This window comes from Amblyomma mixtum, chromosome 1 (assembly GCF_055824585.1).
Source record: "Amblyomma mixtum isolate Tamu chromosome 1, ASM5582458v1, whole genome shotgun sequence".
Lineage (NCBI taxonomy): Eukaryota > Metazoa > Arthropoda > Arachnida > Ixodida > Ixodidae > Amblyomma > Amblyomma mixtum.
The window spans coordinates 32343618-32354273 of NC_143012.1; the positions used below are offsets into that span (position 1 = coordinate 32343618).

Sequence of the window (10656 nt, forward strand, 5' to 3'; positions counted from 1 at the left end):
AGTGCTGACCACCTTTCACTCTGTGTGTTCTCCACTTGTTCTCAGATCACTTCGGTTTCAATAAATTCTTTTTCATGCAAACACCAAAAGTGACAATGAAATATCACCTCAGTCAACGCTGTCACATCCTTCTACGCCCCTTCCTTTGTGTATTTCTTGAGAGGAACCTATGGAGCTGCACACGGTGGCGGAAACTGCTCTCTCGAAACAAAAGCTGCTTACACAATGAACAGGCAAATGAATAGGATCGATATGACTGGCTCATTAGGATACTATACAGTAGACTACCATTAAGACAAACTTAGATAAGATGTACAGGTAGCAGCAGCATGAAAGGGAACAAGGGAGCGCATGGCCTCCATGCTTCGCGAAGCGCTGCCGCTGAGACCCGGCGGCAAAGGCACATGCGCCTGGTGGCACTCATTCTCAAGCTTTCGAGGGTAGCACTTCATGCCGCATGCAGGCCACACTCTCCCATGTTCCCTTTCATAGTGCCGCTACCTGTACAATACAAAATTTGGCTGGTTTCCCATAGACCCATGTAAAAAAAAATAAAACCTGCTTAAAAGACGAACTGCCTATTGTGCCCTTCGGTTAAAACGAACTTTCGCAGTGACTGTGATCCACGGCACGGAGCAGTGCTCATGGAGTGTCGACGAGGCACTTTCGAGACAGACTAGACAAAAAAAAAATCAAAACAACGCTTCCTTGCCAGGAAACATACCTTGAAAGAGGGCTTCCCCTCGTCCTAGCCAACCCCGCAAGGCAGCTTTCCCCCGTCTTCGCGCGAAAGTGCGGGAAAGTGTCCTTGCGGGTGCGGGTAGGGAATGTCGGGGCTCATTTGTGCCGACCTGTGCGTGGTGCAGCAATATGACATGGCCAGACATGGCTAGACCTCTGGCGGGCGAAAAGGCGTGTAGGCATAGAGTGCACCCGCTAATCGATTTGGCACTAACACAATTACAGATGTAAGCAGAATTTTAAACTTATGCGACGTTATAGCTATCACCAAGTTCCCCTTGATGCAAATGGCTATGGGCTCCTCAAAGAACTTGTAACAGTGTGTGCCACGCAAAAAATGACTCTACGTGCATTTCTTTTCTCCGTGGTCCAATCACAGTCATTAAATGAGAAGCAAACTAACTCTGTGCAGCAGTGACATCAAAAAACTATTGAGAAGATGTGATCACTTAACGCAGAATGTGAGCATTTCATCTTTAATAAGTGACGTAGTTTCAACTCAACACAGTCATTCACTCAATGTTCCAGCATCGTGACATGCATCATGTAATCAAACTACAATCATCTTGAATTTACCAGCAGTTTGCAACGTAGGGTTCTTCAATCACCTTGAATTCACCACCAGTTTGCAACGTAGGAATCTTCAATCACTTTGAATTCACCCGCAGTTTGCAACGTAGGGATCTTCAATCCTCCTGAACACAGCGAGATACTTTTCTCCAGAGTTCCTCGTCACCTTCTTGCCTTCTTCTGTGCTTTCATAAAGCTTCTCAACGACGACGTCAGCCTTCTGCAAAAGTTGAAAACACCATGAACACGTGCTGTGGCACATGCAAGCGCTAGTTTGTGTCACTGCGGATTGAAGCCGCCACGAAACCGCAGTGTCCCATGCTACAGGTTGTGTCCCATGTAACTCGTAAGAAGAATTCAACATGCCTTGACAGACAAGTTGAAGCCTGAACAATATAGAACTTCTTATGACACCTCTTCTTATGTCAGTCACTGAGATGTGATGGAAAAAGCAGGCCTTTAAGATCTCAAAGCAATACAGCGAGCCCAGGAACGCGAGCGAAAGCTACTAGGCCACCAAAATCCTGCTTTAGGTGTCGTCGAAGCAGAAGTGAGGCACTGTAAACATGAAGGCCACACAGTTCGTACAGCTGAGGCAGAAGCAATGCAAATGCGAAAGCAAGACCCAGCAATTTGTAAACATGAACAAGGACATCTACACGTTAAAAATAAAAAAAACTTACAACTAAAGCATGTTTTTCAGAAACTTCAATTTCACAGCACAGCTAATGCTCAAAAATTCACCTTACCAGCTCGTAACCAACCCTTGTTTGTGTTTGAGGTATCACGTGTTGTTACAGAACAAAATGCAAAAGCAAAGAGACACAATTATCCAGGGTACCCTCATAGCCCACACAGATATATGCATGTGTACTTCCTGCCTTTAACAAGAAATGGTGTTTTAAGTTTGGTTGGTTGGTTTATGGGGTTTAACGTCCTAATGTGACTCAGACTATGAGGGACACCGTAATGGAGGCCTGTGGATAATTTAGACCACCCGGGACTTTTTAACGTGCACTGACTTTGCACAATACACGGGCCTCTATCCAAATGCGACTGCTGCAGCCAGGAGTGAACCTGTGTCCTTTGGGTCAGCGGCCGAGCACCACAAGCTATGTACCACCATGGCGGCTGGTGATTTAACTGATATGCTCACCAAGTCTTCTTTGGACACTCGCTCAAACAGGGGGTGCTCAGACAGGTGAGAAACCATCCACTCATGAAGTCCCTTGACGTCTGTTATAGTGTAGAGGAGGCCCTGAGGAAAGACACAAAGGTGAGATGTTTTTCTACCCGAGACGTCACGATGGCCAAGCTCAAGAATACAGTGAGTAGCGCAGCGCACATAAAAAAATGAAAACAAAAGCAGCGATCTTTCTGTGAATCAATTCTCAGGTCTACTTTGGCAAATAAATGTGCGCTGGCTCATTAAGAATGCACAGAGCTTTAAGACGAGGTTGGACATCATTCGATTTTTCTTTTTTTTTTTAAATTCGGTGTACCTTTTTCGGTGCTTATTTCAGAGCGCAATTCTCACTTTTTTCGGTGAACATTATTTCCTACAGGTGAATCACCATTCTTTTTTGTGATTGTACAGTCGATCCCGGATATATAGAACCCGGATATATCGAATTATTGCCTATATAGAACAGATGTAGAATCCCCTTGGGAATCTCATGCAAAAGTATAGCAAATTTGTTCACGTTTATCGAACTCCTGTGCACCCTATATTTGATATATCGAACTCCGTGCCATGCCGAGCCCCCGCAAGTGCGCTTCTCCCAGTATGCGCCACCCTGGAAGTGGGCTTCTTCCACTAGCGCGCGCTCCTGCAAATGGGCTTCTCCTAATAAGGGTTCACGCGGCGCTGGCCTTTGACAGCTGCGCTCTTAGTCACGTGATGGGAACTTTGTGGGGGGTGTGAAAGGAAATGGGAATGGTCATAAGGAACTGGGAAGAAGGAAACCGTGCTGGCCGCAGGCTCGCAGACGCCCAATTTCTGATGCTCACATCGTGGCTGACATCATCGATACCGAGGAAGCGGACCCGAGCAGTGACGAAGATTGTGGCGAAGAGGCCCAGCCGCCATGCACTGCGGCTGAACTTGCATCCGCATTCAGCGTCATTCGTCGCTGTTGTGGCGCAATGGAGGGCACAGGACTTTCTCATTTGGATACTATCAACAAGCTTGAGGACAGCTTAATGAACTGCATGGTGCAGAGGAAGAGGCAAGCCAAGCTCACTGACTTTTTTCTTGCGAAATAAAGCGCGCTGGTCGTGGAGTTGTGCTTTTGTTTTTGTGGACTTAAGAGGGGTAAATCGGTAAGTTCCCACTTGCTACGATGCCGGGAAATTGTCCGAGATTTGCGCAATTTTAAAATAAGCGTCTAATAGGCATATTTTATATTTCGAATTATTGATATATCGAACTTTTTCGCGTTCCCCTTCGAGTTCGATATATCCGGGATCGACTGTATGTGGTATTCCTGAGGGATCAGAAGTCGCTTGGTGTATACCTTCACCCTTCTATCAGCAAGAGCAGCTGATTTACCAATGATTAATGCACAAATGATCCTACATTCATGGACAAAATTTTATGGCATAAGAATTTGCAGAAAAAAAAATTTCTGTGTTGCCTCGCTAGCCAGTTGGCTGTACTCTTTGCAGCAGATGATGCATGCATGCTGCCTCCAATTTCTATGCTCTTCAATTATCTAATTTGCTCAGTTGCGGACAAGTAGTTTTTTTTCTCGAACTCGTATCACTTAAACTTTTGTCCATGGTTGTTACATGCAGCCGTCAGACAAAAATGAAAGTGGAAGTTTACTTTCAAAAACAGGGCTGTCTTGTTATCATTAGTTTGTTGTGCTGAGGGGCTTAAACCAAAAGGCCCAAACACTAGCTGTAATCTCCTCCTTCAACTGTCATGCAAGAAACTTTCATCCAAATGCGCTACACCACCCAATAGAAGACACTCAATTTTTCATAGAGCATATGTTCACTCCTTGCTTATGCCTCAAATGACTAAGTACCTAGCTATATGAAAATGGACATCAGAGCCTCAAATGGCATTCACAAACAAAATGCCCTCAGACAGCGCTTATCAGGCATGAAGTAGGAAATTTAATGAAGCCGAAACGTATTTCACTGAGAAACTCATCATTTACCCTCTTCCCAAGCTGTCACAATCTCACTAATGGAATCCATAGCACAAGCACAGAAACTGACTAATGGTTTGTGGAATGCAGACTTATCATGTTGGATAGTTCAGCCATATAGCAGTCATCCATTAGTTTGGGCATTTAAAAAGGAATAGAAATAGCGTCACCCTGCTCCATACAGCAGTACAAGTGCAACAATTCTATCAGGAACATCCAAACGATTCCACAAAGCTAAGCCTGTCTTTTCAATGCCCCAATGGCACTCGGCCGCTCACTGCTAAGTGTTTTCCAGTATCAGCCCTTATAGCCCCCCCCCCCCCTTTTTTTTTTTACAAAGCATGGCTGTCAGAAGCTAGCAGTCGATGAATATTGGGCATCATCGCAGTCTTGAATTTCAGCCCTGGGCCCATTTACACAGTGACTGTGCATTTACAAGTGGTGGATAATTCGCCAGTCCACTTACCTGGACCCTAAGCACATAGGCGTATTCAGCCAAAAGCTGCCTGCTGATTATCCTCCACTTGTGCTTCTGCTTCTTGAAATGGGGGTCGGGGAACAGGAAGAACATTTTCGAGAGCTGGAAAAAAATAAATAAAAGAAAGCATAAAACGACATGATACTACCAGCCAATCATATACACATTTTCATGTCGTACCTACACGTTACCCCCAGCTGTCCATGAATGTTATGCCAGCACTTCGTCTTACTTTACTCCACATTTATTTACATTACTCTGCATCACTTTTTCTCACCTCAGGTAAATGGTTTTTATATAGTTACTTTTGGTTCTCGTGACAGCATTCAATGCAATTTCTTCATGAAGCTTATAGATATACAGAACAGTGACATTTTTACAAATCTGCATGTAATAAATAAATCAATAGGCTGTAAAAAGCCTAGTCTCCATGGTTCAGAAAAGCAAAAAACATGATAGAGAGAGACTTGGCAATGTGTCCACGAGCTTTACTGCAAATCAAATAAAAAGCGAAACAGCGCTTCTGGTTCGCAGTGGTTGCTTTGTGCAAAACTAAGGACTTCCCTTGTTCTGCTGAGTGCCTCATAAAAAGAAATTTTAAAATGAGGCTACATTTCATTTTACGAAGTACTTAGTTAATATGTTGCACTGCCTGCTCCTATTGATTTAATCATCAACAGAACAAGGTTGTGTCCTTAATCTCCCCTTAATCCTGTCCTCACTATGGCCATCTTGTCCTGGAAAACTTCCCAAGCAGCACAAAAAATTGGCCCAACATTGGAATGGCTGGCTTCACTCTGGCCCTTTGTAGTACTGACATTTGCCAATACATTTCCAATATTGGGCTGACTAGCTATGCTGCTGGGGTTGCTTATCTCATATGCCCATCTGACAATCCTATGCCCCTTGCTGCAGTTACTTCTCTTGGAATCTAGTCACTAGATTACTATCGCTACTCATCTGCTCTCCACATTACATGTCCTACCTATACCTATTTGTTCTTGATTTTAGTAAATATATCACACACACACTGACCAATAATATCAGCAGCAAGCTGAATGATGAAGAAATAGTCAGCGAGCTGGGGAAAACAGGGAAAGAAAGAGGAGGAACGGGGGAGGACAGCAGTTTGAGGAAAAAGACGAGAACCCTGTACACAGAAAAACACAGAAAGCGAAGCTACCACGCGACTGGTTGAAAGGCACTGCACGCGTTAGTTGAGTCCTACCTTCAGCAGTGAGTACGAAAAAAGGCGGGAGCCGGGACGTTTAATCCGATTTAAATTAGGGAAATTGGTGGCTACACAGGACAATAATTTGAAGTTTCTAAAAATGCTTGGAATGTGTAGATCGACTTCCCGCAGTAAGAAGACGAGTTCAGATTCCTCTTTAGTGCACCTTTAAGAGAGGAAGTGGAAGAAAATGTCCTTGGATTATGTTGCAGGCCACTGTTTTGTGAGCCAGATCCCCATGGCCAGCTTGCTGCAAGGTTCTGATCTTGTACTGAACCTTCCACCCCTCAGCACAGTGCAAAAAAAAAAAAATGAAAACTAAAATGCCATACCTGCCCTTTCCTAAAGAAGTTTGGCAGGTGCTTCATGGCGTTTGTGCGGATGCAGGCTATGTTTTCGTACTGGCCCGGATGCTGTACCCTGAGCGCCTTGATCCTGTCCTGCACGTAGTCCGACACCTTCACTCGGATCTCCATGCCCACCATGTGTGTGTCGGGAAACATCGGTGATAGAGCGACTGCAATGAAGACCATACAAAAGGGCATTAGGCATGTTGACTACAGCAAGAAGGCATGGACAAAAGAGAGGTAGACATCTTAGAGCATGCCCTGTCTGCGTTGTGTTCGGTCTGTCATCTCTTTCCTCTAGTTAATATGACTCAGAGATCAGTTCACAAACTACCCCAACTCAATGCCTTGGCATGTGAAGGGGGATTACCTAAATGTTCTGGTTTGGTTTGGTTTATTGGGGTTTAACGTCCCAAAGCGACTCAGGCTATGAGAGACGCCGTAGTGGAGGGCTCAGCAAATTTCGACCACCTGGTGTTCTTTAATGTGCACTGACATCGCACAGTACACGGGTCTCTAGAATTTCACCTCCAAAGAAATTCAACCGCCGCGGCCGGGATCGAACTCGCGTCTTTCGGGTCAGCAGCCGAGCACCGTAACCACTGAGGCACCGCGGCGGATACCTAAATGTTCTGAATTGACAGTAGGGCATTGCCATGGACTTATAGCATGGCTGTGAAAGGCTGGGAAAGGGTCATCTTCACTGTCTACTGTAATGCTAAACAATTTATAATTTCTTCTCTTGTGCTGTTTTGGTTTCATCAACCAAATGATGGCTCTGACGTGTGACGCGTGTTTAGGCCATGTGAGACATGCAAAAAAAATGCAATATAACCGCTGAGATATTGTAGTCATTCCAGCTCTTGAAGCAGGCTGGCTTAAGCGTTGCAGTGAATTAAAATTGTGTACCAACAGTTATATTACAGTTTTTTTCATGCCTCGCGCAACCTAGACACACCTCACGTGTAACAGCCATCGTTTGGTTGACGAAACCGAAACTGAAGCAGCATGAGAGAAGAAATTTAATTATATATTATTTAGTGGTCGTAAGAGAATACGATGCTGTGATCCACATGTAATAATGTTTAACGCATCGCCTGAAAGAAGGAATCAAGCAAGCAAAACTTTGGTGCCTTTTAATCCCCATGGTACATCCTTTAATCAAACCATGGTACAAACATTTCTGCCCAACATGGCTGGTTTCCGGGTCAAAAACAACTGTATTCAGGCTGCATGGATTTTTGGCAAACCTTTGGCCCAGGACATAAGAGGAGTGCAGTTGCATGCTAAACAGCTTCACAAGATGTCCCCACCAGTAATGTGCCTTGTGCCTCCAGCAAGTCAATGTAAAGACATCAGCAATGTTCAAGCTAAAAGTGTCACTGAAAATGAGCAAGGTTACCGAACAGTGCGTATGGGTGCAGTGCAACTGCGCATGACAGAACTGCTGCTCGAGAGGTGTGGCATGTGATCGATGTGCGATGACTTGATAAGGGCAACGAAGCAGTGCGCCTTGGGGATTCCGCGGAGAGTGCTGCTGGGGCGCGGTCATACTTTCGGAAGCCAGCACGAGCTATTGCGATGTATTGCATAGATGAGAGGGCGGCAAGGAGGATAGAGGATGGAAGCGGTGTCTCTAAAGATGGAGCAGCTGTTTCGCATCAGTGGCTAATACGTGAGCAGCCTGGTTTCTTATGTCGCATTGAGCACCCCTCTATCTGTGCTGTTTCATCCCATTCACACCTCTGTGCGTTTGTTTGCCGTGGTCAGGTCTTAGTACCCGCTTTGTTGTAGCCTGAGCACTACACTATCGACAGCCTAGACTGCATGCTCTGCTCCACCACTATGTTCCCTATTGTGCCCGTTGAAAGCGATGGTTTGGTCGGGAATAAACTGGTGTCTTTTATGCTGACTCTGGGTGTGTCACACGTGGGGCGAGGCCATGGCTGGCAAACCCCATTCCCTAGAAGGCGAGGCCTTCAACCTTGACAGACAAGACAACCTGTATGAGGCTAGCATTGCTTTTCTCAAAGTTGTAAACATGGGCCCATACAATGGCCATAAAAATGCAACAATGTAAGCACTCGTATACCACTGTTAAAAAATATACATGCCAAAGCATGCATGTATGCAAGTTGAATGCAGATAGCAAACAAAGAAACGCATTCCACAGCAGTATACATTACGATGGGGGCTTCAAAGATCTTGGGTAGAGTCATACAGCACACAGAATCCAGCCTAACAGGATTCGAGCCTAACAGATCTCCTTATTGCTAATATACTTTGACTGCTGAGTATTCTGTCTTTATGATGCTATGTAGTATGATCTTAGTGTTTCTCCTTTACAACAGTGGACGACATGATGTGACAGACAATAAGTGCACTGCGCCTATAGCAGAATGAACGTTCATGGTACAATAAGCAGACAAAACACAGGCAGAAGCTGTAGCCAACACCCTAATCGTGTGAGGAAATCGAACACAGCTCCATCTGCAGGTCATGCAAGCATAGGGTGCGAGGAAATACTAACCAAGAAGGCCACCGTATCCGCATCCGATGTCAGCGAACTCCACCTGCTTTTCCGCCGTTAACTCATGCGGAAAGTACTCGCTCCAGTCCATGTCGTCGGGGCATTGCGGGCTGCAAGTTCACAGAAGCAGGCACGTGCATCAGTAGCGAGTCCGACGGAACGTGCCATTCATTACTAACAACTTCCGTCTAGCCAACCCAACAAAAGCACAAGAACGGAAAAATCGAGTTGTCAACTCATAGGATGACCGCCGTAACCATGATCGCCGTAACCACTGAGCCACCGGCGCGGGGTGAAGGCCGATATTCGTACAAGTAAAGAGCACTACACAGTTATATGCAACGTCTATAACTATACGCAAGGCGGTATACGCTTGTTACTCCAGCATCGAAATGGTCCGATATATGACACGGTGATTTATTTCAATAAACGATTGAAAAGAGGACTTTAAAAAAAATTCGTGGCTCTTCGGCTTAGAACAGGGGAAGAAAAGTGCGAAATTTGATTCGGTAAAGTGTTTTCGAGGCGTTGTTACATGGTCGTACAGGCGGTAGGCGCGATGTAAACATTGCCTTGCACATGCAGTCAGCCCACACTTGGCACATGTCTGAGCGCTCACTGAGCGCTCATTGTGAAGTGCTCAGGGCACGCGAGTAAAAAGAAAGTGCACATACTGTTTAATAGACTTACTAATTGAAACAGTGGTCAGCTATTGGATTAGAGTGTGCTCGTTGTCGGTAATACCGCTTTTGCGGCAGCTTCGCCTCTACTTCGCCGGCCATGCTTTGCAAATTGCAAGAGGTGAAATGTGGGATTGTTATTTTCACGGTGAAAGCTACCGCACACTTATTTCCACGGCAATATGTGCTACGGTAGCGCCATCTTCAGTCTAAAAAAGCAGTCTGCCGCTTCTTTTTTTTTTCTTCTCTTTGATCGCTTTTTTTTAATTATAAGTCTTAAAATAAAACAAACTTAAAATATACGCTAATAAAACAATTGAAGCACTTCAACAACCTCATACTGATCATAAAAAATAGTGTGTCAGGCATTGCACAGATGACGCCACATTACTTTTAGCACCATGTTAGTTCACTATAACCATGGAGAAAGGAAACAACTTTCTCCGTGTTTAGCACCGTTTTTTATTTTTGTTGTTGCCCTACCGTAGCAGAATGCGGTTTTCCTTGTATGATTGCCCATTGTTACATAGTGCAGAGCACCACTGCGTCTACCAAACGACAGAGGATCGAGGTCTGTGGTCTCCAAGAATGCGGTGACGTCCCCGTGCACTCCTCACGGGGCAGTGGAAATCTGCACGAATAAATCACAGTGGAAACGCCAATTTCCAAATGAGGACGACATTGCCCTGGTAGTTTTCGATGTATTTCTATTTTCAAAACGCTAGATGGTAGAATCGGCTGTTTCATTCCTCATCGCGTCTTACATCTCAGCGTGGGATTGTCCGTAATTTTGGCATCATCAATATTTTGAAAATTTACAGCTTCTTTCAAGGCATAAATTGTTGCTACATTTTGAGAAGGGGCATTTTCCATGTGCAGGTTGTCCTTGCATGCGATATTTTTGTACCGAAGAAGACGAAT

The 10656-nt window shown here is 45.0% G+C and overlaps 1 protein-coding gene across 1 annotated transcript; it reads right to left on the reverse strand.

Annotated features, from left to right (window-relative positions):
• Positions 1-1201: 1201 nt before the first annotated feature.
• On the reverse strand, positions 1202-9838 carry LOC149365962 (tRNA (guanine-N(7)-)-methyltransferase). Its single transcript, XM_089548971.1, has 6 exons — positions 9746-9838; positions 9056-9165; positions 6511-6695; positions 4936-5049; positions 2468-2569; positions 1202-1531 (listed from the first exon to the last, which is right to left on the reverse strand). The coding sequence occupies exons 1-6, from the start codon at positions 9835-9837 to the stop codon at positions 1400-1402; spliced, it is 735 nt and encodes a 244-aa protein (XP_089405097.1). The 5' UTR covers position 9838; the 3' UTR covers positions 1202-1399.
• Between the last annotated feature and the right edge of the window lie 818 nt (positions 9839-10656).